General features: G+C 40.7%; 1 protein-coding gene across 7 annotated transcripts in view; it reads left to right on the top strand.

Annotated features, from left to right (window-relative positions):
- Slc30a9 (solute carrier family 30 member 9) overlaps positions 1 to 19030 on the top strand; it is a 54680-nt gene extending 35650 nt beyond the window's left edge. For 3 of the 7 annotated variants that reach the window (XR_015636774.1, XR_015636773.1, XR_015636775.1), the window contains exons 10-19: positions 3409 to 3464; positions 5344 to 5479; positions 8029 to 8068; positions 9087 to 9158; positions 9530 to 9637; positions 11315 to 11480; positions 13416 to 13545; positions 13895 to 13997; positions 15612 to 15725; positions 17794 to 19030. Coding sequence is in view for 4 of the 7 variants with exons in the window: in XM_087584051.1 (XP_087440177.1) it covers positions 3409 to 3464; positions 5344 to 5479; positions 8029 to 8068; positions 9087 to 9158; positions 9530 to 9637; positions 11315 to 11480; positions 13416 to 13545; positions 15612 to 15725; positions 17794 to 17838 (867 nt within the window). In the remaining 3 variants the exon portion in view is untranslated. The remainder of the gene's footprint in view (positions 1 to 3408; positions 3465 to 5343; positions 5480 to 8028; positions 8069 to 9086; positions 9159 to 9529; positions 9638 to 11314; positions 11481 to 13415; positions 13546 to 13894; positions 13998 to 15611; positions 15726 to 17793) is intronic. The other 4 variants (XM_087584051.1, XM_087584054.1, XM_087584052.1 and 1 more) reach the window with 2 other exon arrangements.
- Positions 19031 to 19819: the final 789 nt, after the last annotated feature.

Here is a 19819-nt window from a genome sequence, read left to right as displayed (position 1 = left end):
AAGAGGGTTTAACAATAACGTACATATAACTTTATATTGGATGAGACGGGAAGTAATACACATGCAATTTTAAACTAGGAGAGATATTTGTAGTTAGTTGAAAATCTATTTTATATAAAAAAAACTAAAGCATTGAAAATTTAAGTTTACTGGGCTTGGTGGCCTACACCTTTAAGTCCAGCACTTGGGAGGCAGAGGCAGAGGCAGAGGCATCTCTGTGAGTTCTCGGACAGATCTGTTTTACAAAGTGTGTTCCTGGACAGCTGGAGCTACATAGTAAGACTCTCAAAGAAAGAAAGGAAGAAGAAAGAAGGGAAGGAGGCGCCTAATTTAAGTCACCTCAAGTGGCTGTGAAGCTAATCTTTGGTAATGAAGGACAGCAGCACACAGAAGAACAGCCTGGTCGCAGGCTGACTATGAGTAAAGCTAGAGTACTATTGACTGGTTAGCATACTTTCAAATTAGACTACTAATTTGAATTCTTTCCCATGATTTTGCAAATGAGGATTTAAAAAAAATTAAAATAGCCTTTAAAGTCTCTTTACACCAAATTATGAATACTTAAAACCTAATCCTTTGTAAAAAATACTATAGAAATTTTACTTACATATTTGTGTCTCATTTTAAAGTCTATGTTATCCTTTCCATATTTATTTATAGAAGATTTATGTTGGAACAAATTTGAGAGAATTTTCAGTGAAAGGTACAGGTAGAGGAATAGATATTGAAGCCTGCTATTTTAGCTCAGTGGTGAAGTTGGTGATTAGTAAGTGAGACGCCCTGGCTTTGATCCCCAGCCCTGCCCAACCAAAAAGAACACTGAAGATAAAGTTTAAGGAATAATAAAGAACAAACAGAGCAGTCTTCTTTACAAATTAACCATAAGAATACATCCACTGTCAAGTAGACTAGAACCTCTGTAAAAGTAAAGGGAGAGGTAAGCAGTTACTGTTAGTGCTGGCAATCTTTACCTGGGGTTTGACTTGTTTTTTGTGGGTCTTGTCTATGAGGTATGTGTGGGTGTGCATGGTATGTACATGAGGAGGCCAGAGGTTGACATAGGTGTTTACCTTAATTGCTTTCCATCTTATCTATTGAGGCAAGTCTCTTACTTGAGCACAGAATTCACCAATTTAGCTAGATTAGCCAGCCAGCTTATTCCAGAGTGTCTCAGCCTCCCAGGGGCCACCATTACAGGATAGCTGTCATTACCCCCACACAGCATTTAGGTGCTGGGTATCTCAGCTCCAATGCTCATGCTTGCATGGGAAACACTTTACCCACTGAGCCATTGGTAAATACTTAATAACCACTTTCAGTGTAGTGTTATTCCAGTCAGTCACGGTGTTAAGTACAAGGAGAATAAATGGGAAGGGACATGTAAAAACAGCCTTTAAGAGCTTAAAATCTTAAGGGACAAGGATAAATAGTTATGAAAAAAATGAATAGTTTTAGTATTAATTTTTAGAACATTGGAGATAAATCTTAAGTTCTATAAAATATTGTCCTACTAGGTTTATTATTGCCGTGATGACAAACAAGTTGGGGAAGAAAGGGTTGGGGGTTGAGGATTTGGCCCAGTGGTAGAATGCTTGCCTAGCAAGCGCAAGGACCTGGGTTCGATTCCCAACTCCAAATTAAAAAAAAAAAAAAAAAAAGAAAGGGGAAGGGGAAGAAAGGGTTGATTTGTCTTACACACCTTGTAGTCCATCACTGAAGGAAGTCAGAGCAGAAACTCAAACAGGGCAGGAACTGAAGCAGAGGCAGTGGAGGGGAACTTTTTATGGGCTTACTCCTTCTAGCTTAATCATCCTTTTTTATAGAACCCAAGACCACCAGCTCAGGGTTGGCATGGCCTACAGTGGGCTGGGCCCTCCCCCATCAGTCACTGATTAAGAAAGGGCTCTTCATACGTGCCTACAGCTCCAGCTTAGGGAGGCGTTTTCTCCTTGAGGCTCCTTCCTCACAGGAACTTGTATCAAGTTGACAGAAAACTAGCTAGTATAAATGTATGGGTTTTAAAGACTTTGATAGCTTTTAACTGAAGGAATAACCATGAAAAATTGAGTAAAAAGGTCAAGTTGCAGAATATTATGTCTACAACTTCTTTAACCATGAAGGACTCATAGAGATTGAACTTAGTCTTTTGCTGCATCAACAATAAAAACCTAGACAAAAAATATAACTGCTCTCAAACATTGAAACAGAAACAGAGACCATACTTCTGAGATGAGATGTGATTTCTCTCTGTCTTTGCTTAGAAATACCTTTTGAGTAATGGGCCAGAATGAGAAATAGCAAAGTTCAAGGAATCTGAAGTGGTTGGAAATAAAAAGGCAGAGTTCCTCAGAGGGAAAAGCTATGTAGTAAAAAAAAGAGTACATACTCTGCATAGGGATCTTCTTGAGTGTTTGCTGGATGTTAAATTGCCCAGTATAAGCTCACGTACATACCGATCAGTACTCTTCAGGGACATACATAGAGATTCTCCAAAACAGAATCAAGTGAGCTCAAGCAATATATAAAGGTCATAGTATAGTCAAGTAAATCTTGTTCTGAGAACGTAACGTTGGTTTAACAGTCAAAATGAATAGATACAAAGCAATTTACACTACCAGCAAACACAGGATGACATTTACATTTTCCATATTATAATAGAAATAATAGTATCACAAAACATTAATAAATTTGGCAAAAGGTAGACAAAACTTTTACACTGCAGCTGTAAACTATTATGGAGAGTTTTAGAAAGATCTAAAAAAGGGCTGGGACATTGATCAGTGGTGAATGCTTGCTTGGACTCTGCAAGGCCGGAGGTTTGATCCCCAGGACCACTGAGGACAGGGAAATAGAATGGGAAAGCGTTCACTGTGGGTAAGATTGTGATCTGTAGACCAAATGCCTCCCAGTCATTCCAAGCCTCATGAGTAGTTAGTTCATCTAGCAGCTTTCCCATGTCAATACGGAAAACTGAACTTTGGGCTTGCTATGTTAAACTGCTCTGGAAGCCATTTGTGGGGTTGAGCATTTATGTTGCATTTCCTTACTGATGGAATTTTAGATTCCTGTGGTTATTGCCTTGGTTTGTTTTGGTATGGTGTCCTTGTTGTGAGATGGGTCTCTGTGCAGCCCAAGATCCACTCAAACTTGAGTCTCCCCTGCCTTACACCTCTTCATGTGAGTGCTAGGGACATGCCCAGCTGTCTTTCACGTTTTATCCTTATAAACAATGTAGTTTTGAGTCCCCTTGGCTTATCTGTATTTTTCTAAGTCCTGAAACTAGGATTTCTTGGCCATTTATGTGCATTTATGATTCCTTGGTTGCTGTTCTCTCCATCATCCAAAGTGGCTTACTCACTGTGTTCTCCATCTTGGTAATGAGTACTTACTGCTTGCTCTTCTCCATAGGGTTTGCTAGCACTGGGCATCAGCAAGTCTGTTCAAACACCAGATCCTTCTCACCCGTAAGTCATGAAATAAAACCAACAATTTCAGAGATTTGAAATTTATGTAACATCAAGTTGTTCAAGATTTGGCCATTGTCTTTGTAGCGAGTAAAGTGTAAGGGTCAAAATAAGTTCAAGGCATAACTTGAAAATGGAAATGAAATTACTTTTATGTTTTCTAATGCACCCTAGAGATGGTCTCGTATTTGGTAATAATAAAATACTTACCCTAGGGTTCCGTTTTACTTTGTTTCAAGGAATATATTTCATCTCAAACTTAGCTGGCTACATAGTCTAAATTTTGATGTTAGCCTTTTACAGTGCATATTTCATACTCTTTCTTTAATGCTTTTATTATCATTGAGAAATCTTTTGACAACATTTCAAAGTTAGTTATTTGTGAAGTGAGGTTTATGTTAAGAGTATATGCAGTGTGCATGTCAGTGTCCTGAGGCAGATCTTTAGCTTAGTTGCACTGTCAGCATCCACCCCAGCATTTGCGCTCCTTACTTACTGTTATTTTAACTAGCTCCATTAATACAGACTGATCAAGTTAACTAGCTCCATTAATACAGACTGATCAAGTTAACTAGCTCCACTAATACAGACTGATCAAGTTAACTAGCTCCATTAATACAGACTGTTCAAGTTAAGGCAAAAGATGCACCTTTATCTCTGTGAAGATGTCCATTTTAGTGCTTTACAAATACCTTTTCTTACTTGAACTTGGGGCACTACTTTTCATAATATAGCAGCACATTTAATGTTTTAGAGTTATAAGTTATCTCATAAAGAGCAAATGTTAACTAATTGCACATCTACTATGTTTTACTAAACCTTGAAAGAAATGTTTTCCTTACTGATTTTCTGTACCAAAAATTTAAATAAGGGGGTAAAAATTTAAAATTTTATGTTCCAAAAATTGCTTAAGTATTTTCAATAGCCCATTTTAGCACTACCTAGTACAGTGACTGAGTTTGGCTAATAATAAAGGAAATTTAGATAATGGTAGCCACACGGTACTTAATGTACCTGGCAGTGCAGATCCACATAACACAGGTTCTCAGTAGGAACTCACAGTGCAAGACAGCATGGTCTACACAGTGCAGCTAGGGCTACACAAAGAAATCTGGTTTCAGTGCCCACCGCCAAACAACAACAAGAACAAACCTGAAAAAAATAAAACTCAGAATCCTCAGTGCCTTAAAAAGACGTAAAATCTGCACAACTTAATTTATTCATTAATTCAAATCGGCATTTGGTTGAGGTTACTTTGGAGAAAACTTTAAAAACAACTTTTTTCTAAGTCAGATTTGTAGAACATTGTTGCATCAGTAAACTGGAATTCTCTTTAGGTAGACTGTATCTTTGCACAAAGGTAATTCCAGTAATAATTCCAAATTCAGAATCTCTGTTTGAATGTCTGTACCAGAGTGTAGTCATGTTTGAGGTTAAGAGTACATTTCTCAGGAAATATTTCTACTTCTCATGTCATAGTTTTCAAGTGTCCTGGGAGTGCTGTATTGGTACTTAAAATAATACAAAGTAATGGTTCATTTTGACCAAAGGTAGTTAGAAAGATAATTGATGTTTTCAATATTATCCATAAAAACTTGCAGAAAACTGAATTATTGGTTCAGTTGTGTGATAAACTCTTCAGAGCCAGCAGTAAGTTTCAAGTTCAAGGTTAAGCAATGAAATTATCGGTAATATTTTCAAAGATCTTGTATTTTTCCCATTTTGTATATTGTTTTTTAATTAAAATTTGAACTTAAATAGTATTTAATATATAAAACTATACCAATTTATTGTCTAAAAATGTTATTAGATTGACTTATTAAAGGATTTGAAAGTTAGTATTCATTTTTGCAAACTATATGATCTTTTTATCTTTCAGGTATGGCTTTTCAAATATGCGCTATATTTCTTCATTGATTAGTGGTGTTGGTATTTTCATGATGGGCGCAGGACTCTCTTGGTATCATGGAATCATGGGATTGCTTCATCCTCAACCAATGGAATCCCTTCTATGGGTGATCCTCCTTTCCCCCACTCTCACTTTGGAATCCTGTGACTTAGTGGAAACCTTTGCCATAGTGTATTAGAAGACAGAATTTGCCTCTTCGCTGTGTCACACAATTTAGTTAGTTGTGGTTTTGTTTTACACACGAGTGTTTATGATCTCTGAATCCACATAATTGGGTGATTTTAGACAAGTTTTACTTATTTCACGTGTATGGTCGTTTTGCCTGCATGTGTGTCTACACCACATGCATGACTGGCACAGGCAGAGGCATAGAGGATGCTGGCTCTCCTGGGACTGGGGTTCCAGCAGCTTTGAGCTGCCTCGTGGGTGTTGGGAACAAACCCAGGGCCTCTGATAGAGCAGCCCATCTAACTGCTGAACCCTCTCTCTAGCCCTTAATTTGGTGATGTTAAGCAGGAGGCTCTCCATAGGATTTTTTATTAAGCACATCCTTTTTAATTAAAAGCTTAGGCAGTTTTACAGACTTTTCTAGAGATGCTTTTGAAAAACAAAAAGAACTCCATGCACTTCCAGTTCAAGAGTAGTATTATATTAGTAATTACAATTTCCAGTCACTTGTCATAAGTGACTACATTTAATGGTAAAGCAAAATGAAACAGAGTTTTTGTTTGCTTTTTGTTTTTGTTTTTCCTCTGAGGTCTCCATCAGGAAGGTCCGCACTGGGGAATGGGAAAAGGAAGATGGTCACATTCAGTTTTGTCATACCAGGGCTCTTCTGATCTCGGCTGTGCCGGAACAGTTTAACTGGGCAGGGAAAGACAAACACTCACAGTGTGCTCACTGGCCTTTGCAGATCCTTGAACACTGCCTGTCTTTCATGGACACGCTGTTTGCCTTGGTTAGACTCCTTGGGGCCACACAGACAGGTCATATGCTGTCCCCTCAGCTTCTGTGTCACGGGATAATTTCAGGCATGTGGCAGAAATACTTCTTAGGCATTTCAGAAGACTCCAGCTCAGGTCCCTATGCTAAGACCTGTGTGCGAGACATTTTACTTTCTGTGGGGCACTGTGGTTTTTTCTCTTTTCAGCCACCCTCAGTACCCTTGCCTGCAGGTTATGTCAGATACAGTTTGCCATACTCGCCAAACTCTTGGGTGGACTTATTCAGCCCATTGAGCAATCTCAGCAACTCAACACATTGATCACAGAAACATTCACCTTCGGCCTCCTTACTCTCCAATTTGTCTTTATTATGGCTAGGTGTAATGTCAGTTTGTGGTCTGATGGTCAGAAAGAGACCCCTACCTCCTTCTGAAAGCCCCAACAGATTAAATACTTTATTCTGCTGTTCGAACATTCTAGAATGAGAGTGAACTTAGAACTTTTGAATTCTAGAATAGTATATAAGCAGTCTTATTTTAACATTCTATTACATATTTATGTAATAACAAGTCCGTTAAACTAGTCTTATTTTGGGGTTGGGTATTTAGCTCAGTGGTAGAGCGCTTAAGCCCTGGGTTCGGTCCTCAGTTCTGGGGAAAAAAAAAAAAAAAACTAGTCTTATTTTGTTTCGTTGTTGTTTGGTTTGCTTTGACACCCAGACTGGCCTTGAACCTTTGAATTCCAGCCTTCTTGTTCTCCCGCACTCCCTGTGCTGGGATTACAGGCAGATACCACCATGTCTGGCCTTTTTTTTTTTTTTTTTTGAGATTTATTTATTTTTCCTATATGAGTACACTGTAGCTGTCTTCAGACACACCAGAAGACAGCATCAGATCCCATTACAGATGGTTGTGAGCCACCATGTGGTCATTGGGATTTGAACTCAGGACCTCTGGAAGAGCAGTCAGTGCTCTTAACCACTGAGCCATCTCTCCAGCTCTCCTACTTTGTTTTTAACCATAACCATTTTTTTTAACATTTAGTGTAATCAAAGGGACAAGACTTGCCTCTACTGTTCTGAACTTGTTATTAGCCCTTTAATAAGCACAGCATCTTGTTGTCCTAGCAATATCTAAATTGAACAGCATCATTTGACGGGCAGAGCAGTTTTGGAATTAGAGAGTAACTGTAATTGCAGTTGTGCTGAAGTGTTCATCTGTCTTGTCTTTGGATACATGAGTAGGACCCCATGGAAGGAGGCACTTCGTTAGCTAATGGACTCAGAGGACTGTAAACTTGCTTAATAGGTTTTGCTTCAGGGTCCTTGACTTGGGGCACTTTTCTTTTTATTAGAAATTTTTTTCTTTTATTTTTGTTTAATTAAAAAAAATTTTTCGGAGTAGGGAGGTTTTGAGACAAGGTTTCTCTGTAGCCCTAGTTGCCTTGGAAACCACTCTGTAGACCAGACTGGTCTTGAACTCAGAGGTCCGCCTGCCTCTGCCTCCCAAGTGCTGGGATTTAAGGTGTGAGTGACTGTACCTGGCTTGGGTCCATATTTTATTGTCTCCTGTTTCCCAACAAGATCCTTAGTGTCTAGCTTGATTTAGAGCTTCTATTTCAGTTCTACTAGATATTGCAAATTTACATATGAGCACTGTCATGCTTTTGTGAAATACTTGGTCCATTATTTGTTGTAATGCTTGTCTTCCAGGCATATTGTATTTTAGCAGGATCTTTGGTGTCTGAAGGAGGTATGTATGTCACAAATATTGATTTTCAGTCTAGCAATACATATTCAACAAGACGTTCGTTACTGCTTGCCACATTCTCTTAATTTGTACTGTGGAGTTAGGAACCTAAGCTCCGTCTGCTTTTCTAGTAAAGTCTGGTAATGTTCTGTGGTTGCTGTAATGGATGAGGGCAAGGGGAGTTAGACTGTATCTGTATTGCCAAGACCATTGGAAATATAAAGGCATAATGGCACTGATTTTTTAAATTGGTATTTAGCAGTATTAATCTGAAGCACAATTAATCAGTATAATAATTTCTGCAGCCAAGGCTACAATGAGAAACCCTGTCTTGAAAGGACAAAAAAAGAAAAAAATTCTGAAATACATCTTCAACAATTTTGTAACATATTTTCTAATATCAACATAAACTGCCTAATTTAATGTTCTTTATCCTTAAAAGATTATCATTTACTATACTTGGTATTTCCTTCATTGTCTTTGAAAGACATCTATTTACTTATGTACTGTACACCTACCTATGTAGATGTCTGTGAGTGAGCGTGTGCATGTTTATCAGTGGGTCCTGCACCCGTGAGCATGCATGCAGAGGCAGAAAAGGGCGCAAGATCCCTCAGAGCTGGGCTTATGTTCGCAGAATGGGCTGAGATCCGAACCCCCTAAGTCAGTTCCTCATCCACTTTAAAAACTAAATATAATTTCTTATTGGCAGGTTGTAATTATACATATTTATGTGATTTTCCTTAATTGATAGATCTCCAGGGGTCAAGTGACTGTGCCTAGTGGGCGTCTGCTCAGCAGTGGCCTCTCAGGTGACAAAGGCTATTGCTGTAGTAATTATGGGTGTCCAGTATAATGTTGAAATAGGAGATCCATTTTGTTATAACGGTTCATTTGAAGTGGTGGTGACTGGTAATCCGAGCCTTCCTTGTCACTAACTATGATGCTGCTAATGCTTATTTATCTTTAAAGTTTGGAGACATGAGATTTCTTCCTTGCTGATAGGATGCTTTTCTTTCAGCAACACTTCTCGTTGCCATAAATGAACTTCGCAGGAGCGCTCAAGCGAATGGGACATCATTTTATAAGTATGGTATGTAGTTCAGAACCAGATACTTACTTCTTTTTATCTGCTTAAAATATGTAGTGCTGTTGCTTTGTTGCTAACAGAAGGGACAAAGCACACCTCACTGTCTTCTCATAAGACAGATCAGCTCTGTTAGAGAATTTTGAGCATAGGAATGTTTTCTCTCTGGACTTAGGTGAGCTGTTACATTTCTGCATATGCCTATATAATTTGGAAAGATTGTATAAGTTATTAGCACTTAAGATTAAAAAATAGGGTTTTAAAACTATGGTCTTTCATACATTCTTGTGCTGATGGGTACTTATTGAAATGACGTCTATTGGGTCAAATTACGTTTTCTGAAGTCTTCTTTCTTGTCTGTTGCCCCAATGATTAAGTCATGGAGAGTCGTGATCCGAGTACAAATGTTATTCTATTGGAGGACACTGCGGCTGTCCTAGGAGTGATGATAGCAGCTACCTGCATGGGCCTTACCTCCATAACAGGTAAACAGATCTGCAACTACACATGGCTTTCTTCTACTACCTAATTCTCTGATATATGGGAAGTTGGTCTTATCACTGAATAATTTAAGATTATTATACATTAATTCCATATTAATTTTTTATTTATTTGTATGGAACTGGATATCATCATGTTTAGCCTGATTCAGGCAAATACTACCTATTTTCTTTCATCCACAGAATCTAGGGGTGGGTGGGTGGGTGGGTGGGTGGGTGGGTGGGTGTGTGTGTGTGTGTGTGTGTGTGTGTGTGTGTGTGTGTGATGTTGAAAATAGAAAAAAAAATTACCTGAGAGGAAGAGCTATTAAGAAGGAAGGGGGAAGAGAAGGTGGTAGAACGCGTGACTGGAAAGCAAAGGGAAGGCGCTGTTCGTCAGGAAGGAGGGGTCCGCAGGCAGGCTGGGCAGGTGACTAAGGAATGCTGTAATGGATGGGTATGAAGATTAATTTCCTAATCTAACTTTAAAGTTTAGTGGTAAGATATTTGGTCAGTAAAAGTATGCAGATTTTTCTGAGTTAGTGTTCATATGTCCAGATGAGAAGTGTTGTAAGCCATGGTAGTGGTGAGTCAGAGCTGTGGTCCCTCTGAACTCTAAGCCCCTTGCCTATGACAGTATGGCTGCTATTTACTAGCTAATGTCACAGGTCATTAATCTAGTGTGGAGACTTTAATAAATATGTACGGATTGGAGCTCTTAGTCACCTGTCTTCCTGCTCCTGGCACCAGGTATTAATAAGTTCATAGGCATTAATTTTCTTCAGGTCCTTTCCTGCTCATTTTGATAGCTGAGTAAGTCTGTTGAGAACCAAAAGGTAAATTGGAACAGAAAGTTCATTTTGTTTTTTAAAATGAGAGCCATTTGAGTTGATTCAGCTTGTGATGTCAGAGTCCCCAAGGGTCTTAGTTAGAGTGTAGGTGAGCTGGGGCAGCGTTCTCCACTGCTGACTGTGACCTGAAGCAGTGTTCAGAAGTCCCAGTTGATGACCTGGCTGACCTTTACCCTGCTGTTCGTCATAATTGTTACTGAGCAGTTCTCTTTCTCTGGAGAAGGGGTTCCTGGCTCTCAGGACCAGGGTGACCTAGAACTCAGAAGACACAGGTCTGCCTCGCCTCCCAAGTACAGGATCAAAGGCTATGCTGCAGTTTGTGTTTTAAAAGGCAATAGGGCTACTGAGATATCTCAGCAGCTTAGGACACTTAGGCCAAGGCTGATGACCTGAGTTCATTCCCTAGGACCTGTGCAGTAGAATAAAGAACCAGGTCCCCTCAATAGTCTCCTGAGCTCCATACAGACACTGCGGTGTGCATGCATGAGCACACATGCAGACACTAAAGTGGCTCGGTTTGGTTTTCTAAGAAAACTTTCTTGAGGCAATATTTCACTGTGTAGTCCTGGCTAGCCTAGAGCTTCCAATGGAGGCTCAGCTGCCTCAGGCTTGCAGAGCTCTACCTATCTCTTCCCCTAAGTGCTGGGGTTAAAGACCTCAAACACCATCATGCCCCAGCTAACTTTGTTTTGTAGAATAGGAAAAGTATTAGCAGTCATTAAAAGAAGTAACTAAAGGAACCAGGAATGAATTTCAAATGTCTTTGTTGTTTGCTCTCTAAGGCTCACTGAAGTAATGGGAACTATTTTGGTTTCTTCTGGGATTCTTGTAGGCAATCCATTGTATGACAGCCTGGGTTCCTTGGGTGTAGGCACCTTACTAGGTGTGGTCTCGGCATTCCTCATCTCTACCAACATAGAAGCACTCCTAGGACGATCCATCCAACCAGAGCAAGTACAGCGGCTTACCGAACTTCTGGAGAGCGACCCATCAGTAAGGTCAGCCCTGACTCACGATGTCCTTTGGGTCACACACACACACACACACACACACACACACACACACACACACACACACACGGTGAACTGTTCCACAAGGGAAGAATGTATATGTAGGAAACTTATAAAGGTTCCCTCACATACAAGTTCTCAGTCTGTCTGCCTCATGGATCAGTCCTAGACGCTGTAATGAAGATAGATGTGCTTGAGTGCACTTGCCTTTCTAAAGCTTCCAAACTGTGGCCAAAATAAATCTTTCATCTTCAAGTTGTTACCTTTGATTCAGGCAAATACTGCCTACAGTGATAAAAAACTAATAAACAGGATTATCTGCTCAAACTTTAAAATAGGAAGGTCTTTAGTTTGTTCTCTGGTCTGGTTTTAGACTGTTTCTGTTGCTATAACAGGATACCAGAGAGCAGGGAATTTCTAAAGAAAAAAGGTTTATTTAGCTCACAGTTCTGAAAGTAGGAAAGTTCCCAGTCCAGCAGAGCTTTCTGTCTGCAGTTAGAAGGACATAAGGAACAGCTACATTAGAACAGAATTAGCCACTGCCCAAGGATTGAGCAAAGGAAGACACATCGCAGCACTTGGTGAGGACACAGTGCAAACGCATGAGTAAATGAGATAGCGCCTTGCCAAGCCAGACAGACTTTATTTTTTTACTTACTGAGGACCGAACCCAGGGCTTTGCACTTGCTAGGCAAGCGTCTTACCACTGAGCTAAATCCCCAACCCAGACTTTATTTTTAACCTGCGTGTCCTGTAACTTTATAGCCACGGAGTCGTCTCAGAGAGTTGATAAAGCTTCTTTGTGTGGATCAGGAATCCTGCACTCAGTTGCTCGAGATCATTCAGGAATTAGAACCCATTGTTCTGATAGCAGTCTTTCTTAAGGTGGCATTCTAGCACAACTCTGTTTTTAGGACCCTGGCTTTATTTCTGATGTAGTCTATAAAGGATGTAAATTGGACTGATCGCAGATAGAAGCTTCCTCAGTTATTCCATGGGAACTAGGGTTGGAGGAAAGCAGAGCAGTAGAGCTCTGCCTCTGGGAGGCAGAGAGGTGCAGTCAGCTCCTAGGCATGAGGTGGAATGGAATGCAGTGTGGCAGCCCTGGTCTGCCTTGCACTAGCTGAGTAATCCTGAGAAAATCACTTCCGTTAGCAGCTGCCTTAGAGTCTGTGCTCTGTGTGGCGCTGAGCGTGTGCTTGGTCACCATTGCCCTCATTAGTCCTGTGGATCAGTTTCACTCTAAGCATAGCTGTGGACTGTGTGAAGGCCCTGCTTGGCAACCCGCACAGGAGCTGCTAGCGCACTGTGGTGCAGCTGTGCATCCGCCCTGGTTTGAGCCTCAGCACCGCAGAGGAAGCGTGGTAGGAAGGAAAGTTATTCGCACACTCAAAACAACTGGTATCAACCAAAGTTCTGGTTTTATAAATGTTGGGAAATTGGTAAGTGGGTATATTATGGGAAGGTTTATAAGATTAACGTGATAATATTTTAGAAAAACACTTTAGGGGCTGGAGAGGTGGCTCAGAGGTTAAGAGCACCTGACTACTCTTCCAGAGTTCCTGAGTTCAATTCCCAGCAACCACATGGTGGCTCACAACCATCTGTAAAGAGATCCGATGCCCTCTTCTGGTGTACTCATATAAATAAAATAAAAAAAAAAAAAAAAAAAGAAAAACACTTTAGGATTAGTAATACAAGTTTTATACGTCACATATATATATGTAATTATAAAAACAGTATTTATTATGCTTACACTTTTGAATGGTATGCACACAGAAACCAAAACATACAACCTGCCTGAGAAGGTGATGAGCTCAGCAGCAACTTTTTGCTGCACTCCAGGGGAAGCTGGGTTCTCTACTGTGGAAGGATAGGTTTGCTGCACTTAGACTTCCATGCACTGTTTGTCATTCTTCACAGGGCAATCCATGATGTCAAAGCCACAGACCTGGGATTAGGGAAAGTCAGATTTAAGGCAGAAGTTGATTTTGATGGACGTGTTGTTACAAGATCATATTTGGAAAAGCAAGATTTTGACCAAATGATGCAAGTAAGTTTGGCATTTATCATCCTCTTTAGTAGTGCATAGCTTTAAAGTCTCCTTTTGTCTTTATGGTCTTACAGTCACTTCAGCTATGAACGTCTTAGTTCCCAATCCCAAGGCGGATAGAGAACTTCATATTTATAGAGAGTCAGCAGAGATGGACAAACCCGAGTCATTGAGTTGTTAATGCTTGTTACATGTGTTGTGTAATTTACTCTCAACAGTCTTGCCTGGTGACGAAATAACATTTATATCCTAACATACAGGCAGACTTAGACAACAGACTGATTAGCCTGTCTAAGATTTCAGAACCATACACACGAAGTCACATGAATCTGATCTTTGACTCTTCTAGACGTAATAAGAACGTCCATGCTTTCTTATTAAGACTACAACCCTGCACCCACCCACTTCACTGTTTTGTTTTCTATGGATTGAGTTACCAGAATCAAAAAACAGTAAGTAGAAAATTCCAGAAATAAGCGTAAACTTTAAATTGCCTTTCTAAACAGTTGTTTGTTCCCAGGCCGTGAATTATCTCTTCCCCTAGCATATCCAGTCTGTATGTGCTGCCCAAGCTGAGCTGGTTGGGGGGAGCAGCAGTGCTCACAAAACTCCCATTACAGGTGTATTATACAGTTGTATTATTAGTGTTAATCTTTTATGCCTAATTAATCAATTCAACTTTATCATAAGTACATTTTTTTTTATATGAAAAAAATGTGACTGGAGAGGAAGCTCGGTAGTTATGAGCACTATCTACTCTTCCAGAGGACCCAGGTTCAATTCCAGGTAGAATCTGCATGGCAGCGCACACTGTCTGTAACTCCAGCTTCAGAAGATCGACACCTTCAGAATGTGTGCGTGTGTGTGTGTGTGTGTGTGTGTGTGTGTGTGTGTGTGTGTGTGTGTGGTTTAGCAACCTATGGACCTTTTATCAAAGATAAAAGTGAAATGCTGTAATTTAAGAAATAATTTATAGAAGCCAGCAATAACAGAAGAAATGTTGCTATTTGGTTTTGTCAGATCTTAACATTTGCTATGAAGGTTGAGTATCCTTACAGAAAATACCAGGGACCTTATTTCTGATTTTCCAAATCCTTTTTTTAAAAAATATTTGCATACATTGAGTGTTCTTAATTTAAAAGTCAAAGGCTTGGTGTTTTGGCTTCATTGTAGTTTGTTTCTTTGTTTGAGATGTGGTCTGTTGTAGCCTAGGGTGGCCTTGAACTCACGTGTACCTCAGGGTAACTGAACTCCTGAAGCTTCTGCTGTACCACCGTGCCTGGGGTGTGTGCTGGGACTGAGTGATGCGGGTGTGTTTCTTACACGTGTCTAGGTCATGTGTGCAAGCCTCCTTAGGGTGGGTGGGAAGGATATGGTCTGGATAGCTAATGTGTGAAAGCCTCCTTAGGGTGGGAAGGATATGGTCTGGATAGCTAAACTTACAAAAGATAAAGACTGCCAAGTGCTCACTCTTCCACTTCCTCAGATAACCACAGATTAACTTCCAAAGTCTGTCTATTCCTCTCCCACATTCAGGACAGCACTTTGTATTGCATCATTTGGTTTGTCAAGATTCACTGTGTAGTCTCACAAGTCTCACTATGTCAGGCTGGCTGGCCTGGGACTAGCTATGTAGATCAGGATGGCCACTAACTCAGAGAGCCCCTAGGCATGCCCACTGCACCCAGAGACCTTGAGTGCTGCCTCCTCTGTCTTTACTCCAAAGCTGAGATCCCTGGGACTATATCCAGCTCTTCTATGCCATTTATCTCATGCAAAAAATAAAATCTTTTACTCTGGTTTGAGTTGTTTACTTCCTAGACTGAAGCATAGGTTAGCTGTTTGTATCGTCATGGAAGATCACTGACCTAGCCATTCGTGGTGAAGGTCTGCCTTACCGTTAGCTTGCAGTGCTCACCCTGCCTAGCATTCTTCTGAGTTGTTTAGAAACGGGATTCAGAGCCTTGACCTGATTTTCTTTTTTATTAGGATTAATGGTGCTACAAATTTCGCATATACCGCTATAACTTTAAAATTCTATTTTTCTGCTTTTGTTTTCTTTATAGGAGATCGAAGAAGTGAAAACTCCTGAACAATTAGAAGCCTTTATGCTTAAACATGGAGAAAATATTATTGATACTCTAGGAGCTGAAGTAGACAGGCTTGAGAAAGAGCTGAAAGTAAGATCTTTTTGTCAAGAAATTTTCTCTGCTAACTGTTTTTGGAGTGCTGATTCCATGTAGACACCATTCTCAGTCCGTCAGATGTACACGTGTGTACTCTCTTTACCCCATGACAGTTTCACAGGGATTCATAATGAGCTCAGCCAGGAAAGTGGAGAATATGGTTTGAACCTCTTGAATTCTTATCACTGTTCTTCCTATTGGCCTCTAAGATAGTAAAAAGTACTTTGTCTTTAAGTAGAAAATATTTTAATGCAGGATGGTGGTGTTGCAAGCCTTTAATCCAAGCACTTAGGAGGGAGAGGCCAGCCTAGTTGGTCTACAGAGTGATTTCCAGGACAGCCAGAGCAACACAGAGAAATAACCAATGCCCTCCCTTCCCCTCTCCTCTCTCTCTCTCTCTCTCTCTCTCTCTCTCTCTCTCTCTCTCTCTCTCTGTCTCTCTCTCTCTCTCTGTCTGTCTGTCTGTCTCTCTCTCTCTCTCTTTCTTTCTTTCTCTCTCACACACACACACAGGGCATTAGGGAAGAGGAGGAGGAGGAAGTAGAGGAGAGGAAGGAAAGAAAAATAAGATAAAATAAAAATTCTTAAAAAAACTGTCAGATGTTAGTCAAAGAATTAGAGAAGTTAAACATGCCCGTACATTACTCTGTGCTTCCTGTTTTGTTGGACGTAAGTCCACTTTATTAGCTCGTTACTAGTAGTATTGCTTCATATATTAAAAGAAAAAGGAATTATCTTCACTTTATGTGATGGTGATTTGCCTGCATGTATGTGTGTGTTTTTGTGTACCATATAGGGACAGTATCTGCAGTGGCCAGAAGAGGCCATCAGATCCTCTGGTACTTGGTACACAGTTGTGAGCTACTATGTGGCTTCTTGGAACTGAACCTGGGTTCCCTGTAAGAACAAGTGAAGTGCTCTTAACACTAAGCTCTCTCTAGTCACTTACTTGATGGGTTTTTTTTTTTTTAGAAAATGGGAAGTATTAGAAGCTGTAGCTGGCTTAAAGAAAGCTGGATCCCCTTAGATGTCTCTGTCCAATCTGTAATGCTTTTGATAGTTTTGATTAAAGAATAAGAAATGAGTATTATTCCACTGTCTCCTCTGGCCAACCTGAATCTAAAAAAAAAACAGCTTAAATTTGTTTGTTTTTAAATATCATTTCATTGGAAAGAACATTCAAATAGTTGATTATATGATGTGGGCCTTTAATCCCAGCAGACGCAGATAGATCTCAGCCTAGTCTATGTAGTGATTCTGGGACAGCCAAGGTTACGTAGAAAGACTGGGTCTCGAACAAACAGAAACACAACAACAACAAGCACACTGTTAAGTTTAATGTAAGCTACTCAGACAAGCACTTGTCCAGGTCAAGCCTAGGAATTGCAGTGAACATTGGTGTGATTACAGTTGGCACTTCACTACCAGTTATATTTTAGTTGTGGGGGGGGGGGCTAAGGACAAACTTATTTTAAAAACTTAATCCACTTTTTTTCTTCAAAGAGATTTATTTACTTTATGTGTGAGGGCTCTGTCTGCATGTACACCTGCAGGTCAGAAGAGGGCATCAGATCCCATTGCAGATGGTTGTGAGCCACCATGTGGTTGCTGGGAATTGAACTCAGGACCTCTGGAAGAGCAGCCAGTGCTCTTAACCGCTGAGCCATCTCTCCAGCCCACTCTCCACTCGTCTTTGGCACAGACTTGCCCTAGACCATGTGGACTACCAAACTATATGAAGCAGTGCTAGAAACATGTTCGTTTGGATTGGTACTGTTTTGCAGTGACTTTCTTTTCACCATGAAAAGGGACATTAGGATTTTTGGTGCTTCGGTGCTTGACATACGTGAGAACTGTAAAGTGTGCTTGTGTTAATACGTAAGCATTCGGAGGCAGGGCTGCCTGCTGCGTCTTTTATAGTATATTCACATCGATCCCTTTCTTGTAGTTAGCGTAGTTTCTTGTAGTCGCTCCATTCCAGTTATCAGAAAGGATGGGGGGTAGAAATAGGAGGGAAGGTTTTGTTTAGCTATGAATAATGTGAAAATATTTTTCTTTCCAGAAACGAAACCCTGAAGTTCGGCACGTGGATCTTGAGATCTTATAGATAGGAGGAGTGAGTCACATGGGCCGTGGCGACGTCTTCCTTCCCACTGCAGGGGCCAGTGCCGTCCAGAAGCTGAACCTTTCCAGATGGATGGGATGTCTTTCCTGTGCTGAGCAGTTGACCAGACCACAGAACTCAGACTCCTCTCTTCTAATCATGTCTTTGTGCTTCTGTAGGGACATTGGCTGCTTAGGTGACCCACAGTCTCATTTTAGCCAGTCCGAGTTGAATCATGAAATCATGTTTTCTTTCTTAACATGGTACAACGTGTCCCTGGACTTGAAATCTAGGTTACAACTAAAAAGATTGGTCCATGCAAGTTCTGATCTTGAGTATTCTGGCTAAACCTCACTGTGTGGATTTTAAACAGTCACTGTTTTGAAGGCCGTCCTTCCTGCCCAGTTGGTTTTTGACCTGAACACTGAGAGGGGCACTCTCTGACTTCATTATCTGCGGAGGTCCATTCCAGAAGCAGCCCAGTTACTGAATGGAATGAAGACATTTCTGCATCTTCCAGATCCTAGTAGTTGCCATTTTGTAAAATTCCTTCTCTCTCTTTTACCTTTTTCCTTATTTGGTTTAATTTTTGTAACATTACAGACATAATCCTAAATGTCTGACTTTTTTTAAACTGGCTTCGGTGCCATTGTGTTTATTTACTGGGAAATAATGCATTGTAAATGTTTTAACATTCTGTAAAATGGACTAGAAATATTTATAATTTTATAGGCAGGATAACGTTTTGTTTTTAATTTATTTAAGAGAAGGCACTACTTGTGTAAATCTGAACTATGGGATACCTTTTGCTTTGAGAGAGCAGTAAATCGCTTAGACTGAAACGTGTGTAGTGGTTTTGTGTGCTCACAGAGCCAACAGTGCACCTGATGGCTTGTAGTTCAAGTGGGCGGTTAGCATAGCATATTGGCTGTAACACGTTATAGAAGCAGATAGCTCTCTGGTGACTGAGATGTTGAGTCTCAGTCAGTAACTAGAGACTCGGTGAAAGCTGCAGCTGTCTGCCCAGACAGCTCATGAGCTGTGTGGGAGTGGCAGCTGCCCTGTTGGGGAGAGTAGTGGACGAACAGCCCTCGCACCCCTGTGAGCTCAGGGGCTCCAGACTTTCTGAGATGGAAGTTTGTGTACTATAGAAAACTGTAATGTGGAAACAAAAAATAAATCTCTGATTAAAGGATTTGTAGCGGTAGTTTTCATCAGAAATGACACTTGGTGGAAAATAGTGAGCATCTGTGTGTGCAGCCATAGGGAGCCTGCTTGTTATTCTTACCTTAGTTCTGGTGGAGCAGGGCCTCTCTGTGGAGGTCAGGCTGGCCTGCAACTCACTACATAGAGGAAACGGGCCAGCCGGATAGCTTGTTAGGTAAGAGTGCTGGCTACCAAGCCGTCCAACCTGAATTTGATTTCTAGGACCCACATGTGGGTACAGAAAACTGCCTATTCCACTCGTGTGGTGTGGTATGCCCTCCTCCCCCCCATATATGTGATGAAATTTAACTTTTTTAAGGAATAAAATTGCTGAAGCACCCGCCTAGCATGTGGAAAGCTGGGGCTTGACCCACAGCCAGCAGCAGCTCCCCAGCGCACGCAAGTAACCTAGAGCTTGCTTCCCTGTTCTTCCAGGTTCGCATCCCTCACTGCCTAATAACTACTGACCTGACTTCTTGCTTTCCGGTTCCGCCTGGTCTTCCATGCTTAGTATTCACTCCCTGCCACTGGCATATGGGAAAGAGCTGGCTGTGTCCAATGAACTTAGTAAAACTCTTTTGAATTTTTCAAAAAATTGGATAATGCTAATTAAATCCTCAAAGCAGATATCCAGAAGTTATTCCAAATAGCATATTTTTTTTAGGACCTAAAGAAGTGCTTGCCTGTGAGGCACAAAAGGCTTGAGCTGAATTCTTCAGAGCTTGTGTAATTCTGGGTGTGCTTCCACAGGTCTGCAGTTCCAGTACTCTTGTGAAGT

The sequence above is a fragment of the Rattus norvegicus genome, chromosome 14, assembly GCF_021556685.1.
Source record: "Rattus norvegicus strain SHRSP/BbbUtx chromosome 14, alternate assembly SHRSP_T2T, whole genome shotgun sequence".
Classification (NCBI taxonomy): Eukaryota; Metazoa; Chordata; class Mammalia; order Rodentia; family Muridae; genus Rattus; species Rattus norvegicus.
The sequence above is the reverse complement of the archived record's forward strand: the minus strand, read 5'-3'. Positions and strand labels throughout refer to the sequence as shown.